The 19,524-nt window shown below is 43.6% G+C and overlaps 1 protein-coding gene across 2 annotated transcripts in view; it reads left to right on the top strand.

Moving 5' to 3' along the window:
• Positions 1 to 19,524, top strand: part of RNPS1 (RNA binding protein with serine rich domain 1) — a 322,076-nt gene that overhangs the window by 287,346 nt on the left and 15,206 nt on the right. The window contains exon 7 of one of the 2 annotated variants that reach the window (XM_044089281.1): positions 13,894 to 14,002. The exons of the other annotated variant lie outside the window; for it this stretch is intronic. Coding sequence (XP_043945216.1) covers positions 13,894 to 14,002 — 109 coding nt within the window. The remainder of the gene's footprint in view (positions 1 to 13,893; positions 14,003 to 19,524) is intronic. 2 annotated transcript variants of the gene reach the window in all.

Here is a 19,524-nt window from a genome sequence, read left to right as displayed (position 1 = left end):
CCGTCGGCTCCAAACCCACATATGAAGAATATATGGCGAGATGAACTACATACATCTAGTGTTATGGTAAGTACATAACTAATTGTTTACACATCTGCTACCTTGGCTATAAGGGCCTTAAACTGTCAGTTTCATTTGCTCAAATATCAGCAACATGTAATAACATTGCTTAAACAAAAAATGTTAAATTCTGAATGTGCAGAAAACAAGGGAATGCATGATTTATTGCATGCAGCTGAACAAGTTGGAAAGCATACTGTGCAATGTGGTTTTGATTATCTGGAGGCCTCCTGCAGGGCTGCAGTTACTGGTTCTGTAATTAGGAGGCATGCTTGGTTAAAGGAACAAAGTCTTCCTAATCATGTCAAAGTGAAATTATTAGATGCACTTTTACAGCATGATACTTTGTTCGGTGTTAAGGCAAGAAGACATGTTAAAGAAAATGGAGGACAAAGCTAAATCTATGCAAACTGTCAAAGATTTCTTACAAGTACAGCCACCTAGGTTTAGTAGACACTGGCCTTCAAAGAATTGGTCTTTTCCAGTGTCAGACAGACCCCAAAGGGGCAGATCCAGACACTCTAGAGGCAGATCCCAGGCGCAAGGTTCATACAGGTCAAAGCAATTGGGTGCTTCTACCTCCAGAAGTGGAGAAGACAAATCACAACCTTACAGGAAACAGTCCCAATGAACTTCCCCCTGCCTGCACCAAGCACTTATCTCCTGGCAGCACCCTTAGGGGGGGAAAATAGCACTTTTTTCTCAAAATTGGCACATTATAACCCAGGACAAGTGGGTTCTAAACATAGTGTCACAAGGCTACAAGTTTCACTTCCATACCCTGCCAAAGGCAAACAGTTGGCCAGATCTGCCAAAAAATTAATGGGCAGAGGCACAAAAACAAGTCTCATCCCTCATGGACATGGGGGCTATTCAACAAGTACCACAGCAAGAGCAGGGACAAGGATTTTACCCAAGACTGTTCTTGGTACCCAGAAAGGACAAAGCCTGTAGACCAATACTGGACCTATCTATTCTAAACACATTCCTGGATATACCAAAATTCAAAATGTTGACCTTGCAGCAGCTTCTGCCCATGCTGGGCAAAAAGGCTTGGCTCGTGACTTTAGATCTAAAAGAGGCATATCTGCATGTCCCAATCAGGCAATCATGCAGAAGATACCTCCAATTCAAGGCTGGCTCAATGCATTACCAATTCTCTGCACTGCCCTTTGGCTTATCTATTGCGCCCAGGATCTTTACAGAGTGCCTGGCACCAGTAATTGCTTTCTGCAGACAAAGAGGAATACAAATATATCCTTACTTGGACGACTGCGTAATTCAAGCAGAGAACAAGGACATTCTACTACAGCATCTGTCGTTTGTGAAAAGACTTTTAACATGCCTAGGGTACACAGTCAACGAAAAGAAATCAAAACTAGTACCCTCTCAAGAGATAATATTCCTGGGTGCAAGCTTAAATACAACTGCCCAGATGGCTTATCTCACGCCAGGCAAGCAAAGGCAATTGACTACCTATTTCAAAACATTGGCAACAAAGGTCCAGTTATCTGCAAGAAAAATTCTGCAGGCTTTGGGCTTCATGGCATCCTGCATCCTACTAATTCCATATACAAGACTGCATATGAGGAAACTTCAATGGTACCTAAAAAGTGTCTGGACGCAACATTGCCACAGCCTGGAAACGATGATTACTCTCATTCCCTGCCTGCAACTGGAGTTTCGATGGTGAGCGAAGGCTTGTCACCAAAACAAGGGACCGCCATTCACATTACCCCCAGCCAGGCAGCATCTAACAACGGATGCATCAGATTATGCCTGAGGGGGCCCACATGGCAGGAAAATGCATTCAGGGCACATGGTCCACAAACCAAATGCATCTGCATATCAATCAGAAATAGATGCTAGCTGTTAGCCTTCAAGGAACTACTTCATCCGGGACAACTACTGATGAAGACAGACAACACCACGGTCATGTGGTATATAAATAAGCAGTGGTGCATACATTCTTACCCCCTTTGCAGACTTGCCATGGCTTTGTGGGACACAGCATTGACTTACCAAATTCACCTGCAGGCACAATTCCTGCCAGGAAAGGAAAATACTTTGGCAGATGAACTAAGCAGAAACCTCATGGATCCCCACAAGTGCCAGCTGGATCCTCAAGTCTTCAGCATGTTAAGGAAATGGGGATGCCCGGACATAGATCTATTTGCTTCCCCTCACAACTACCAACTACAAAGATTCTGTACAAGGACTTATCACAGACAAGCATGGAAAGTGGACGCCTTATCTTTCAACTGGAAAAAACTATCGGTGTATGCCTTTCCTCCACTGCCTCTCTTCCCCAAGGTACTCCTAAAGGTCAGACAGGAGAAATCAAAAATGATGCTGATTGCCCCAGACTGGCCCCGCCAGTACTGGTATCCGATTTTAAGGAACTTGTCTCAATGCCCAGCCTGGATCTTACCTCAAATACCACATCTACGGTCCCAACAAAACAAACAGATCCTGCACAACCGACTCAGGACTCCAAACCTGGCAGCATGGCGGATAATGTAGCCATACAAAGCACACATCTCAGTAAAGCTGTGATGGATGTCATTTTGGAAGCCAGAAGGCCTAGTACTAGAAAATCTTATGCTGGAAAATGGAAGAGATTTTGTGCTGGGAACCAAGCACAAGGAACTGATACAGCTGTACCAAATATTCCTCAGATTTTGCACTACTTAACTGAGATGCTGGATAAAGGCCTATCTTTTTCATCAATTAAAATTCATGCCTCTGCCATTTCGGCTCATTACAATACAGAGCCACCAATTTTTTCTCATCCTTTATTAAGGCAGTACCTCAGAGGAGCCAAAAATTGAAGGCCTCTAAGGAGATCGCCAATACCTGCATGGGACCTCAATTATGTCTTTGAAAAACTCGCCCTACCTCCATTTGAGCCAGCTACTGCTGATATAAAGTTTTTATCTTGGAAAACAACTCTGCTTCTAGCAATAACTTCTGCAAGACGAGTGTCAGAGCTATAGGCACTCATGGCTGTGGAACCTTTCATCATTTTTTATCCAGACAGGGTCTCTCTGAGGACAAACATAACAATGTTAAGTTGTCAATCTCGCCTTCATTCTTGCTGGATGGGTTCGGAGCCGATCCTCGGCTCCGACTCGGCACTAGCTTTAGCTCGAGAACTCCTTTTACCAGCTCGAGGCAACCCTATATCCCATGATGCAAGGCGGAACTACCTCAGATCTCGTTTGCCGCTTAGCGAAAGAGGTCTCCTTTGCCAGCTGAGGTAAGTTTTTTCTTGTTAAAGAAGAAAAAGTTTAGTTAGGGGTTTAATTTCCCTTCAGTGTTAGGTTAGCCTGTATTTAGTACAGCCCACCCTATTCCCTTCCTTTTAAACTTTTAAAATAGTTTTTCAGTTAAAGTTTTAGTCAGGCCTAGTTCCCCAAGTTATTCCCTTCCTGTGTGTCTGTGTAGGGATTAAGTTGTGTGTTTGTGGGGACTGTTTGTGTATATCCTTTTAGGATGTCTAGGGAAGGCAAGGTCTCAGGCTTCAAGAAGTGTGACCAGTGCTGTCAGAAAATGTCCCTGACAGACGGTCACACTTCTTGTGTGTATTGCCTGGGGCCTTTGCACCTGCAGGACTCCTGTGCGTTGTCATGCCTTTAGCCAGAGAGTCCTGCAGGAAAGGAGGAACAAATTGATCCTCCGAGGTTTGTTAAAACCTGAAGGTTCTCCTCCTAAGCAAGGGGCAGGAAAACCTCTTAAGCCACCGAAGGCTCAGGCTACAGTGTCCAAGCCTCCTCCGGTGGCTCCGGCTCCGTTGGAGCCGATATCGGCTCCGGCTGGAGCCGATACTTCTTCTGCTAGAGTAGTGTGTTCGGTGCCGGCCGGCTCCGATACCCTGACTACTGTTGCCTTGTCGGCTCCGGCTGGAGCCGACACTATCAACATCGGGCATCGGAGCCGAAGATCCTCGGCTCCATCTGGGGTTCAAGGGACTTCGGCTCCGATGGCTCCGGCCCGCAAGAGATCCCGGTCCCCCGATACTAAGTATTCACTCGGCTCCGGGGTCTCCTCTTTTGTCGGAGCGGAGCCATCGGAGCCGATCTTGAGATCTTCCAGGCTGTCTGACCACGATTTGGAGAGGGTGGTAAGCAGGCTGTTGAAATCTCAGGCACTGGCCCAAATGCTCCATAGCCCGTCTCAACAGACTTGGCTATAGCCCGATTATTGAGATTCCTCCTCCGACTCCACACCAGAGTTGGGCCGGAGCTTCTTGGGACAGCGACTGTTTCGATGCGGAGCCGATACATCCTTCGGCTCCGTCATCCTCGGCTCGATCTCCTCCTTGAGACTTTCCTTGGAGGGATCCGGTCGTCGGGTTTCCACTGTCGGCTCGAGGGGCTAGTGGCATCGGACCCTTGTCCGACCCGCTCTCCTCTCGGAGCTTCGCTTGGTAAGCTCGGCGCCATCGGCCTCGAGCCTTCTCTCTCCTTGGAGCCGACCATTCCTGTTTCTTGGGCGGGTGTGTTCAGGTCTCCGGGAGAGGAGCCTTTGAGGTGATGAGGAGTGTCCTGGCCTCTGAGCCTGGTCAACAGTCTATCCCTCTAGCTCCTCCCTCATCAGTGCCTGCAGATGCCTCTTGCCAGCCTCTTGCTCTCAGGCCCAGGGATCCATCGCCCCAGGTTTCCCCACTGGGAATTTCCTCCTCTTCCGAGGTTTCTCCTGACCCTGCAGGGGAACCCCTCGGAAGAGGGCGTAAGAGGAAACACACAGACTCCCTGAGTCTACTACATCTGATACCGACTTAGATGAGTCGGAGGGTTCCCACGGTCCCCTCTGAGGATGTCTCATTTTCAGACATCCTTGAGCTCCTCAAACAGAGGGGAATTGGCCTCCATTGACCCCTCCGAGGATGAGTCGGTATACCTGGAGGCTTTTGGATCCCGACCCTCCACCTCCTGGGTGTCTCCGCCTTTCGACCCACTCATGCAGGTAGTGGCTCGGAAGGCGTGGGCAGCTCCAGATTCTGTGGAACCTGTCCCCAGGAGACCATCCAAGTTCATCACGGCCCCTTCGGACAAACAGTTCCTGTCCAAAGGTGTCTCTGTGGATGCTATGGTGGTGGCGGCGGCCACTAAGAAGGAACTGGCAGATCCTTCAGTACCTGTCCATCCTCCTAATAAGGATTCTAGGACCATGGACAGGTATGGAAAGCGGATGTTTTCTTCAGCGACCTTTGCTATGCGTTCGCTGAATTACCTTTGTCACTTCACCAGGCTTCAACGAGATATTCTCAAGGAACTGGGAGAAGTAGTCCAGGATCCTTCAGCTGCTGGGGCTCAGGAAAGATTGCCTCTCAGCTAGCTATCCTGAATTCGATATCTAACTCCTCCATGCGGCTCATATCTTATGCAGCCGATGGAGCGAGCAGGGCCGCAGGCACAGGTGTTGCTCTTAGGCGCCAAGCCTGGATGCGGCTGTGTAATTTTGCAGACCCCTTTAAGGCGTCCTTCACCAACACCCCTTTGACGGTTCGGCTTTGTTCGGACCTCAGGTGAAGGATACTTTGACCAGATGTGAACAGGACGGTAAAACTCTTTCTGCCGTTGGAGTCCAGTTTTCCACTCCTTCTAGACCATATCCCAAGGGTCAGAAGGGGGGGAAGATGTGGTTCCGTAAAGCCCAAGGAGCTACACTGGACACACGTGGTCAGTTTACCCCCAGAGGCAGAGGGGTAACAATAATAGCCGCCCTAGAGGCAGGGGGGTCCTCAGAACCAGGGCAACAGGGAGCCTCTTCCTGAGAAGCCCTTTCAGCATCCCTGAGGTGTTGCCCGACTGTCCACCCTTGGAGGCAGTCGGGGAAGAATTTCGCTGTACCCAGTAGCCTGGCAATCCCTATCACAAGAGAAGTGGGTACAGTCGATTATATCCGAGGGTTACAAAATCCCCTTGAAGGTTTCCGTACCTCTACAATCCCTTCCAGACATCTCACCTGGTCAAAGGGATTTGGCAAAACAGGAAGTTTCAAAACTCCTGGGAAAAAGAGCCATCCAAACAGTGCCGGCAGACCAAGTAGGATGCGGCTTCTACTCAAGATTCTTTTGGTCCCCAAAGGACGGGAGATTGGAGACCAATACTAGACCTAAGCAGACTAAACAAGTCTGTCAGAAAGGCAAGATTCGGATGGTCACGCTGCAATCCATTCTGCCCTTTCTGGGCAAGGACAACTGGATGTGCTCGATAGACCTTCAGGATGCGTACTATCATATAAAGATTCACAGACGCTCCAGAAGGTTTCTCCGCTTGCTGGGAGCCAGTCATTACCAATTCAGAGCACTGCCCTTTGGCCTCACTTCAGCCCCCAGAGTGTTCACCAAATGCATGGCAGTGGTCACAGCTCACCTGAGACTTCGAGGATTCCAAGTGTTTCCTTATTTGGACGACTGGCTCCTCTCCGCCACCTCCAAGGATCAGCTTCTTCGGTCCAGAGACTACACCTTACAGCTTTGCAAGAGTCTAGGAATTTCGTGAATTTCGAAAAATCCTCTGTGCTGCCTTGCCAATCTATCACCTTTATAGGCGCAGAGTTAGATACCGTCAAAAGGTTAGCCAGGCTAACAAATCAAAGGATTCTGGACATCCAGAAATTTGTTCAGCTTCTGTTACAAAGCAACAAGGTCAAAGCCAGGTTTGTCTTGAAAGTTCTAGGCCTAATGGCTGCAGCCATTGTTCTTCTTCCACTGGCTCGCTTCCACATGCGTCTCCTGCAGTGGATGTTGTTCACGCAGTGGTCGTACCACGATCTGCCCATGAGACATGAGATCTTAGTGACACAGTCTTGCAGGGCTCATCTACGATGGTGGATATCTTCCCCTCTTCTTCATCAGGGCCGACCCTTTGTTCCCCTCCTCCAGTTGCCACAGTCACCACGGATGCCTCTCTGATCGGGTGGGGGCATTATCAGGGCAGGATGGTCCACGGACGTGGCAACCCATAGAATACCACCTGCACATAAATGTCCTGGAGATGAGAGCAGTGCTTTTAACGTTGCAAGCCCTCGACGACTTTCTTCCCACAGGGACTATTGCAGTACAGACGGACAACATGTCCGTGGTCTGGTACATCAACAAACAGGGCGGAACCAGGTCCTATCCCTTATGTCGAGAAGCTCTCAGACTTTGGCAATGGGCGATCTCTTCTCAGCGGTTTCTGATAGCAACGCACATCCCGGCAGGTCCAACCTATTGGCGGACAGGCTAAGCAGATCTATTCTGATGCCTCACGAGTGGTCTCTCAATCAGTCTGTAGTGGATCAGATTTTTCTGAAGTGGGGCACCCTTGTTGCGATCTTTTCGCTACCCTCAAAACAGCAAGTGCCCAGATTACTTCACACTATTTCCTCTTCCAGGCCAACCCTTGAGAGACTCTCTAACCCAGGATTGGCCTCGGGGACTTCTTTATGCTTTTCCTCCCTTTCCATTGATTCCACAAGTCATTCAGAAAGCCACCGTTTTGAGAGCCAAATTGATCCTCATTGCTCCATATTGGCCTCGACAAATTTGGTTTCCGTCTCTACATCATCACCTTCTGGTGCAGCCCTGGCATCTGGACCCAGTTCCAGATCTTTTGATCCACCAGTCGGGTCATCAGCACCGGGCCATTCATTCTCTCAACCTCACTGCTTGGTTGCTCCACTTCCTTCCCTAGCCAGGCTACCAATGATTTCTGACTCAGAGACATTTTAGTGTCTTCTTTAAAGTCGTCCACTAGAACTGTTTATGCTAGCAAGTGGCGATGTTTTTCTATTTGGGCAAACGCCAGAAATATTGATCCTTTCACCGCTCCTATACATTCTGTTTTGGATTTCCTGGCGGAGGTTTTTCATTCGGGATCGTCATCATCTACAGTCAAAGTACAACTGGCTGCTATTTCCAAATTTCATGTTGGCTTGCAGGACAATAACATCATGTCTCATAGGTTATGCAAAGCCTTTTTGAGAGGAGTTTTTCTCCTAAAACCGCCTGCGAAACATCCTCCTCCGCAATGGGATCTGAACTTAATGTTGGCATCCCTAATTCTACCTCCTTTCGAACCGTATGCTACGTGTTCTTTAAAGTTGTTGACATGGAAAACTATATTTTTGCTGGCTGTTACTTCTGCAAGAAGAGTTTCTGAGATTCAGGCCCTCTGTATTCGTTCACCTTATCTGGTGTTTCATAAGGATAGGGTTTCGCTCAGAACTAACCCTTCCTTTCTTCCCAAGGTTGTATCTCAAACCAATATTAACCAATCTATTGATCTACCAGTTTTCTTTCCTAACTATTCTGACAGAGCTGAACAGAAGCTGCATTTTTTGGATGTTCATCGTCAGCTCAGGTACTACTTACATAGGACTAAACAAGTTAGAAAATCAGACCAATTGTTTGTCTCCTATGCAGAAAACAGATTGGGTCTTCCAGTATCTAAAGTGACCTTATCTAGATGGTTGACTTCCACCATTTCCTATGTGTACTCTCTAAGGGGCAAACATCTATCTTCTAAGCCAAAAGCACATTCGACCAGGAGTCTATCCACTTCTGTAGCCTTTCAGGAGAGACTTCCCATTGACACTATTTGTGCAGCAGCTACTTGGGCCACGCCTCATACCTTTGTGTCTCATTACAAGTTGGATTTGGCCTCCAGAGATAGGGCCAGTTTTGGTTCCACTGTTCTCAAGAGTCTGTTCCATTGAGCCACCCGGGATACAGGTGCTAGGGACGCGGTCCCATCCAGCAAGAATGAAGGCGAGATTGACAACTTAACATTTAGAAGTTATGTACCTACCATAACGTTCCATGTTAGTTGTCTTCTCTCGCCTTCTTTCTTGCGTCCCTCCCTCCTTCCCCCTGGCCTGGACAGATCTTGGAGAGTTCCTATTAGATTGCTTCCTCTGGAGCATTGTTATGAGGACTTCTTTTAGGAACCATGGTTCCTAATTATATTAGGATAAGTCTTTAGCAGGGTTAGTTAGCTGCCAAACGAGATCTGAGGTAGTTCCGCCTTGCATCATGGGATATAGGGTTGCCTCGAGCTGGTAAAAGGAGTTCTCGAGCTAAAGCTAGTGCCGAGTCTGAGCCGAGGATCGGCTCCGAACCCATCCAGCAAGAAAGAAGGCGAGAGAAGACAACTAACATGGAACGTTATGGTAGGTACATAACTTCTAATTTATGCCTAAGGTGGTGTCCAGTGTGGCCCTTAACCAAACTATTCATTTGCCAACTTTTTATCCAAATCCACAGAACAAGGGGGAGAGAATTCTGCATTCCTTGGATGTACACAGACAACTTAGATTCTATTTGGATAAAACTAAAGTTTTCAGGAAAACAGAGCAATTACTAGTGGCATATGCTGCAAGATCACAAGGAAAGGTGATCTCCAAGCAGACTATTTCAAAGTGGATAGGCCACTGCATTCGTTTCTGCTATTCACAACATGGCAAGCCAGTGCCTAAGGGCATTAGGCCACATTCAACCAGAGCTACAGCCACTTCAGCAGCCTTTCTCAGGGGAGTACCAACTAAAGACATTTTAGAGGCTTCTACTTGGAGTTCAGTGCACACCTTTACAAAGCATTATCTTCTGCCACTTTACCCTAAATCCAGGGCAGGTTTTGCCACTGTAGTTCTGCAGGGCCTCATAGCCGCTCCTAATGCTGTTTAGCTCCAGTCTCCCAACCATAGCTTTGGGACTCTACCCAAATTTAATGACTGCACCAGTGAAACACGAAGAACATAGTACAGTTGTATGCACTTAACCATAAATGTAGATGTTTGAGTGTGTTCACTGTTGCAGTCCAGGTTACCCCCCCCCCCCCACCACCATCCCCCTTATTTCTGCTGGAACTTATCTTTCCTTCTCTGATCTATACAAACTGTGTGGTGTATTTGCTTGTAGATGAAGGTAAGGTTTATATTGGTGCATGTATGTGTTATATACATACATACATACATATATATATATATATATATATATATATGTGTGTGTGTAAATTTTGGCTACCCTTTAGGGGGCACCTGACATCTGAGGCAAGAAAAACTGAAGAAAATGGAGTCTGCTGCATCTTTTATACCCCTGACGACCTGACGTCAGGGAAGAGGCGACAGCAACCGACGCAGGACCCAAGACTTTGGAATTCAGGCTGGCTGAGGGCAACCTGCCAGCAGGATTACCCAAATGTAATGACTGGAACAATGAATACACTCTAACATCTACATTTGTGGTAAGTGTACACAACTGTTCTTTCCCCTTCCTCCAGCCTCATCTGGTATATACCCACTGTGGATTCTGGACCCTCTTCCAGACTGGATTTCTCACCCCCAAGGGTTGTGCCACCCGAATCTGTCAAGTCTCAAGCTGACAGCTTGGTTTCTCCACTTCTTTTAATTGCCAGGCAGGCTTATCTCACCTCACCTGTTCGCGATGTTATCCTGGCCTCTCATATTATCCTGGCCTCTCATAAACCATCCACCAGAAGACTGTGTCAAGACAAATGGAAAAGGTTCTCTCTCTGGTCACAGGATAACATGCTAGATCCATATTTGGCACCGGTCACAGCATTTTACAATATTTGTCTAAGTTTTTTCAGGAGGGTGCCGCAGCCTCTACCATACGATTTCGAATTACCATAATGGATGGACGTTATGCCTCTCATCTCACTACGTTTATGTAAAACCTTTCTCAAAGGAGTTTCACACATCAAGCCCCCAGTCAGACAGCCTATAGAGCCATGGAACCTCATGTTAGTTCTGCAGTCTTTGACTCAAACCCCCCACTTCGAACCCGCAGTGAAGTGTGACCTGAAATTCTTGTCTTAGAAATCCTTGTTCTTAGTAGCCATTACGTCAGCCAGGCGGGTTTCGGAGCTACAGGCACTGTGCATCAAAAGACCATATTTGGTCTTTCACAAGGACAGAGTATCACTTTGGACAAATCCATCTTTCCTCCCCAAGGTTGTTTCTGACTTCTCCATCAATCAGTCCATTGATTTTCCAGTGTTCTTTCTGAATTTTTCTAATAAAGGAGAGTACTGTCTACATTCCTTGGATGTACACAGGCAACTGAGATTCTATTTAGACAGAAACAAAATTTTGTGCAAGTCTGACCAGCTTTTCATTTCCTTTTCTAGACCTAGAATGGGAAATTCTGTATCCAAGGTTATGTTATCGAAATGGCTAAGGGACTGTATATGCTTCTTGTACTCTTCCTATGCCACTGGTTAAAGCCCATTCCACTAGATCTATGGCAACATCTGTAGCTTTCCACTCCAGGGCTTCTATGGATGACATTTGGGCAGCAACCACTTGGGCTAAATCCCTCACTTTCATCAGTCATTATAAATTGGACATGCTCTCCATAGGGAGAGCTGCCTTCGGCTCAGTGGTACTCAGGAACGTTCTTTCATAAGGGCCGCCCATGTGTCTCAAGGTAATCCGGGATTCTGTAAAACAAAGTGAGCGAGCAAACACAGACCGTCAAATAAAAGACCACACTTATTTATTTAGCGCTTTCGGAAAGGCTAGTACCTTTACTTCAGACATATTGGAAACCAATTTAAACAGTCCTTATATAACAATTATACAACACAAGTCAAATTAATTAACTTAAAACAAACAAGCACCATGGCTTTAAAGAGAGACTGCCATTATAAACCTCTTTTTGTATGGAATACACAGAAAATACCACTAGACTGAGCCGAGCTAAAAATGCTGCGCTCGTACTAATCACACATTAAAAAATAGCACTATATGTCAATTACAATAATAATGCACAGTTTATGCTCATCAAGTAAAAATAGTATTATATGTCAACTTGGAATGTGAGCATTCGTTTTGTTGGGTAAACTTGGGATTCTGTCCCATCAGTGATGAATGGAAAGAAGATTAACATCATCAGATATAGAAGTTACGTCTTACCATAACATTCCATCTGTGTTGTTTATCTTTCATTCATCACTTCCCACCCTCCTTCCCCCTCTAATGGCTCCTGGGGTATAATTTGGGTGAAAGTGGTGTTTTAGGGAATTTGCGCAGAAAGGGCCTCTGGTTTCTGGTCTATCATGGGCATACTCGATCTGACATAACAGGAAGGAGGGCATTGTGGGTAGAAGCTTAGCTCGAGAGTTCTTGGTTGGTGCGAGCTTGGTAACAGGCCGACTTCGTTCCGTGGGCTCGGAACCCAACCCATCAGCAATGAATGAAAGAAGAGGAGCAACACAGATGGAACATTATGGTAAGACATAACTTCTTTTTTTTATTAGCTATTACTTCCACAAGAAGAGTATTGGAAGTTCAGTCCTTGTCCCGCAAGCTCTTGTATAATATTTCACAAGAACAGGGTTTCCCTCAGGACTAATCCTTCCTCCTTGCCAAAGGTAGTTTCAGAATCTAATATCCGTAAAACCTTGCACCTATCAGACTTTTTCCTTAATTTCATCAGAAAGGGAGAGTATTGTCTAGACTTATTAGACGTTCACAGGCAGTTGCGTTTTTACCTTCAGAGAACAAAAGATATCAGAAAATCTGACCAACTGTGTGTTGCCTTTTCCTCACTTTCTTTAGGTAATCCAGTTTCCAAGGTTGCCTTAGTTAACTGGCTCAGAGATTGTATCACCTTTTATCATTCAAAGGGACTTCAACTACCACATCCTGTGAAAGCCCATTCAACTAGAGCTGTAGCAGCTTCTGTGATTTTTCATGCCAGATTTTCTTTAATGACATTTGTGTAGCAGCCACATGGTCATCTCCTCATACTTTTATCACTCATTACAAACTGGACCAGGGCTTTAAGGGACGTGCATCATTATCAGGACTATTTTGAGACCTCCCAAGATTCAGGTAGATAGGGACTCTGTCCCACAGTCAAGGATTATGTGAAGTTTGACATCAGATAAGGAAGTCTTACCATAATGTTCCATCTGTTGTGCTGATATTCACTAATCCTTGACCCCCCCCCCCATATCCCTCGGCCTGAGACTTTTAGTAGATCAAGTCCCCCCCCGCCCCCCGAGACTGGCTTCATAATAGAGACAGAGATCTGGTTTCTTTTCTTTATTGCTATTTACGATTTGGGTAGAGCTTAGCTCAAGAGTTTGGAAGGCGCAAGCTGAAGTAAATGGACGAGTGTGTTCCGAGGCTTGGAACCGAGCCCACAATCAAGGATTAGTGAAGACTGACAACACAGATTAAATGTTTTGGTAAGAAGTAACTTCTTTCTTCTCACAGACCCAGGTAAGATGCAGTGACTTTGTGGTCCTGCCTAAGCTGAAGCCACTTGATATGCCTTCAGTCTTATAAATAATAGATGATGTGTTCATTAACGCATCCATGGTGCCATATTCTGCCTACTCCCACCCCTAGGAAGTATCATTGTTTGTTTCTGCAGTGTCTGGAATTCCTCTAATTTTTCCCTTTACCTATTGCAAATGTGAGATCTCTGGATTCCATGAAGGGATACTTTACATATCCATCTGTAATCCTCATTCCCATTGATAGGGAGAGTACGGTGCTTGACTGCTCTAGGAGGAAGAGTTAACATCTCTGTTATCCTGGTTTTCAGGGTCTTTCACTGCCAGGCATATGTGCTGAAGTTTGAGTCATAAGTAGCTTAGCTCAGGTATAAAGTAGAGGGGATTAAGGGTCCACTATGCAACCTCATCTGTGTCTTAAAAAAAGCTGACACTGACACCTTTTGAACTAGCTGCTTTCTCACCTCTCTGATACCTTTCATGAAAGATCACCTTTTTTTGTGGCTGTTTTCTCTCCCAAAATTTCAGAATTGTGGGCTGTTATGGGCCCTGATCCGTTTTTGATTTTCCACAGGGACAGAGTTGCACTAAGAACCAGGCCAACATTCATGCTTAAAGTGGAGACCGAACTGTTGCGAAATTGGGCCATTCACCTACCTGTCTTTCCAAATCCACAGAAAAAGGTAGAAATTATATTGTGTTCTTTGGATTGTGTAATCACCTGAGATTTTACTTTGATAGGACAAAACTGATGAAGTCAGCCCAGCTGTTTGTTTTGCTTTGCTTGCAAAGGGCAAGGAGGGAAAGGATAGATGGACAATATCTTAATGACTGTCCCATTGTATTTCTTTGTGGTGTCCTTTTATGGTATTAAGGACCATTCACCTAGCGCCACTGCAGCTACAACATCCTTTCCCAGGGGTGCTAACACTTGAGCCTTTTTGGAAGGAGCCACCCGATCATCTCTCTCTCTCTAAAAAGTGTAACTTGGGTTGCAGTTGTGTTTTGCAAGAGTTTTCCATAAAATAGGATGCGTTATTCCTATGGAAGAAGTTAACATTTTTGATCTGCAGAGGGAATTGATTTAAAGGGGTTATGCATCTTTCTTTTCCATTAAAGAAGCCCTCCCATTCTTGAAATTGAATTTTATGATTGCTAAATTTGCTTGACCTCTATTAGAGCCTGAGGGTTCAGTGGTTCTGAAATTCTTTCATTGGAAGATGCTTTTCTTGATCGCCTTCACCTCTGTCCACGGGTTGTCAGAGGTACATGTTTAGTTTTTCACAATGATTGGGTGTCCCCTTAGGACTAAGCTAAATATCCCCCTGAAAGTGTTGGTGTGTAGGTTTAGAAATGTGCATAAATCAGTCAACCCATTTCCTTTTTTCCCTTGTCAGAGACATAATCTAAGGGAGACAGCCCATCACACAAAAGGTATTCAATAGCCAGCTCATATTCTGCTTGCAAAAGGTATACAAGTTAAGAAAGATGGAGTACATGTTCACTTTCTTTGCTGCAGGGAGGGAGAGGCTGGCAGTGGTTAAACCCATTCCAGATAGGTTGGCAACTGCAGTGTATTAAGCCATTAACGGATTAACTGTATTTGGAAAATGTGCTCTAGAGGCAATTCCTCCAGGGATATGTCTGCATCCAGTGCTCACTTCAAGAATGCCTGCACTAGAGCTTGTCTTTTTGGAGTTGAAGGGTGCACTGCAGATCTGATATTCCAAGTACAAAAAGCATCTTTGGCAGTGGAGGAGCCAGACAGGAGATGTAGAAGTGAGCAGCACACACAGATCCCTCAACCCAGAAAGGGAAGAATATCTGACCTGCTGCTTTGTTAGAACTCAATGAGGACAGGAGAAAAGCATACAGTGCTTGGACTGCAGACTTGTGCTTGTTTGCTGCCAACCTTTCATGAGACATCTCTTTTGAGAGAGAGCGGGTGCATGGATGAGTGTGTTTATATCAGTCTATATAAGAGGGCAGTGGTAGACTACTTGCTTGAGGAAGTGCAGACATCAGCCATCAAGGAGAAGAGCATCATCTGTCATTCCAGTAAGAGGAATGAGTGGGCCAGTTGATTAGATGGGAGATTGTTTTCTTTCTTCCTTGCTTCCTGATGAGCAATTTTTGGTGCATGGCCACTTTGCTGCGTCTCACCTTCAGAAAGCGTTATTGTTTGGGCTGCGAGTGCAAGAGCGTACATTCTTTGACTCTACAAAGAACTTGATCTGTATTTTTGCCCATTGGCTGTTCTTCCATTTTGACTTCTTAGGTTGTTTTATAGTGGTGTTTGGGATTCTTCAGCCACCTAAGAGTATTTTCATTGTCCCATATAACAAGTCATAGACTTAAGTCGTTTGATCTGTAAAGGAGTTTGTGTTTGGAGAGCGCCCCCCCCCCATTCAGCACTTTTAAGTTTTGATGTGGTGATGTCCTATCTCACCTTCATTCTTCACTGTTTGGGTTCGGAACCGATCCTCTGTTCCGATTCAGTATTGTACAAAAGCTGGAGGTCTTCCACTAACTCATGGCTGTAACCCTATCTGATCATGCCCTAGGAAAGCTCCCCAGATCTCGTTTGCCGCTAAACAAGATCAGGTGCTTCGTACTAGTTGTGGCCAAATGAAATAATTTTTGTTGTACTTTTTGGATAATTGGTCTTTAATTATTTCCTTTGTATTTAGCTACCGTTTTAGTCTCCTTTCTACTCTGTGCTTTTGGCCGTCGTTTTTTTTCCTCAGGGTCTTTTCTATCACCCTATCCCGGCTTAAATTTTACTCTTAGCCCATTTTAGATAAAGGGCTTCTTTTGCTTTAACTTTTAGGTTTGTTTAAGTTAGAGAGCCTGTTTAACTTAAAAAAAAAAAAAAAAAAAAGTTGCAGTAAATTGTAGTTATTAGCGTCTTGTAGTTAAGCCTGTTCTAGTTAGAGGGTTTCCTTTCGTTAGCTTTTAGGCTCGTTTAAGTTAGAGAGCCATTTGACCTTAACCTGTCTTCCATCCCTCTGTAAGTTAACAGGCAAGCTTGTTTGAATTAGAGGGCTGTCTTGCCCATTTAATTTAGAGGGTATTTTTTTTCTCTGGTTTAAAAAAAATTCTGTTTTTGTTGCTTTTTCCTGTCATGTCTACTAATAAAAGCATAATACTGCACTGAAACACAAAACGCTGACTGCCACAGATATCCAGAATGATGCTTCCAGTGCAAGATGTAACAAACTTTTATTGAATGAACGACAATGGAAAAAGTTGAGCGCTTTCACCCATTATTTATGGGCTTCATCAGAACAACTAACTTAGAATGTACTATCATTTAAATAGACAATTTGACACCAAATGCCATTTTTTAAAGAAAAAACTACTTAAAGGAGCCTTCTTTCAAAATTACACTTTTGTCAGTAGCACGCTATATAGCATGTCAAAGAATCAATAACTGTAGTGGAGCAAACACGACTGATATAAAACTGATTCAAATTATATTGCTTTCATATCACAATATAATATACTTGTGACAACATATAAAACATTAAAACGTTTGTTAAAAATATGACAGTACTTTAAAAGCAGTCTTAATCACACTGCTAAACATATATATTTCAATATTGATAATATATTGAAAATATGCAATGTGTGTGACAAAATATAAGAAATATATGAAAAATTATATAAAAATTATACAAAAAAATGCTAAAAAGTTACTAAAATACTAGCAGCTAAGACTATAAAATAATCCTATTAGGAACTAGATCCACCTAAAAACTATGGTCCCTTACACATTAAATCCTTCTTTTCAGGATAGGTTTTGTGGGTATATATGATCATTAAGACCTGGTGACGTTGGAGCATCTGTGTACATTTGCCACCAAACTTCCTTATACCCAAGTGTGGCCTTGATGCCCCCCCGGATCAAATTTGACATTTTCTAAAATTGCAAACTTAAACTTATCTGTGTTTCCACACTTTTCAATGTGCCTATATAGAGCATTGTTCACATCTTTCTTTCTAATACTATAGATGTGATCATAAATATGTTTTTTTAAAAATCTTTCCATTTTTCCCTATATAGTATCCTGTGCATACTGTACACTTGGCCATGTAAACCATGTGCTTAGAATTGCAGTTGCCTTGCCTAAATCTAATGTGTGTTTTATTGATGTTGTCTAATGTTATTACTTGGTCCTTCATGATATATACACATTGATTACATCTTCCACATTTCTTTGTGTGTGTTACAACATCCTGGGGCCTGCCCTCAATTTTGTGTTCTAAATACATCTTCAAATTGTTACCCATTTTATACACAAACATTGGTCTGCTTCCTACTTTATCTGTAATATCTTGATCAATGAGCAGTACATTCCAATTCTTAGTTAAAATACTCTTAATTTTGTTGACAATGAAGTCCATACTCCAAAATACAGGCCCGTTGATAGGTCTCTCTCTTATTGGGTCCAGATCTATATAAGCTTTCAGCTCTGTTCTCCCTTTGTTTAATACCCAATAGGGGTTTATATTTTTACCCCATTTTTCAATAATATAAGCTCTAACATCTGTCATTATCTTAACACTATATCCTCTCTCCTGGAAAAGGCTAGTTATGAAATTCAATTCTTTCACCATATCAGTATAGTCTGAGGTCATGAGGGCTGCTCTGATACATTGATCCAAGTAAATGTTATATAATAATTTTCTAGGATGGTTGCACATGTATTCCAAGTACCCATTTGAGAAGGTGTTTTTTCTTTGAATACAGGATTGAAAACCCTCATTTCTTTTGAAAATATAAGTGTCCAAGTATGCTATTCCTTCCCTATTACTAGAAATATGTAAATCTCAAAAACTCACTACTTGATTCAAATAATGTAAGAAAGTGTCTAAACAATCTGAACTACCATCCCAAAGAATGTATATATTGTCTAAAAATCTGGAATAATAATTCACATGCTGAAAATATTCACTGGTAAATACTTTGGATTCTTCCCAATCAAGCATAACCAGGTTGGCAAAGATGGGGGCACAGGCTGCCCCCATCACTACCCCCTGGTTTGACGATAATATTCGCCCTCATAATAAATGTAGTTGTGCTCAAGTACCAGGGACATGCAGTCTGAAATCAAACGTCTTTTCCCAATCGAGATTTGCATATTTTCTAATACTGTTGCAAAATGATTCCATACCTTCTTGCTTGGGAATGCATGAAAAAAAGGTCAATAACCTCTATCGTAACAAACACAAGGTGGTCTTTCCACAAATGCATTGGAAAATTTGCTAAAAATTCACATGAATCTTTTACCATATGCGGGATTTTACCATACAGGTGTTTAAGCCAAGTAACAATAACACCTAAGTGGAATGTTTTAGAGTGGCTACCAGAAATGATCGGATGAAAAGGGGGGTCACTGATGTCTTTATGTACCTTGGGAATTCCCATCAAGGTGGCTAATCGGTGGTAATCAACTTTGAGATAGTTGTATAAATCCACTGTAATTCTGTTGTCAATCAAAAATTCTTCAAAATATGAGTCTATATGCTTGTAGGTTATGTTGATTTCATTAATTGATACTATCTCATAATTGCCTGATTGCAGTAATATCTCAGACATCTTGGTGGTGTATTCAAGAGTGTCATAAATGACCACACCTCCCCCTTTATCTGGCTTCATAACTCGTATAGTAGTGTCTTCTCCAAGTTCTTTTAAAATGTTTACTTCATCAATATTTAAATTACTGTTATGAGTTCTAAGTGTATTTTGAAGCTTGTAAACTTCTTTGGTGATCAACTTTTCGTATATGGCAACACTAGTATGCATGGAAGGGATAAAAGTACTTTTCTTCTTAAGCATGTTTCTACCACTACATATGTGTTCATTAACACAACTCCCTCTGTCCTTAAAAAAGATGGCTAGATTGATTTTCCTCAAAAACATTTTAATTTCACTTAAACAGTCAACTAGATGAAAGTGTGTAGTAGGAATATACTTCATCTTTTGAGATAGTAGGTCAAAATGTACAGTATCTAAAGTTAGGGTGGTGTAATTATAGATTTTAAAATTTTTGTAGCTATGTATAACACCATCCACTGTAATGTTATTAACCGTAATATTGTTAACTGTACTTGTATCCTCACTACCTGTTCCTACAAATGGTACAAATACTAGTGGTAGGGTCAATGATAGTTGTTAACTGTCCCCCTTCCTCCAGTGCTG

The sequence above is a fragment of the Protopterus annectens genome, chromosome 12.part0, assembly GCF_019279795.1.
Source record: "Protopterus annectens isolate FY-2018-M chromosome 12.part0, PAN1.0, whole genome shotgun sequence".
Lineage (NCBI taxonomy): Eukaryota > Metazoa > Chordata > Ceratodontiformes > Protopteridae > Protopterus > Protopterus annectens.
The sequence above is the reverse complement of the archived record's forward strand: the minus strand, read 5'-3'. Positions and strand labels throughout refer to the sequence as shown.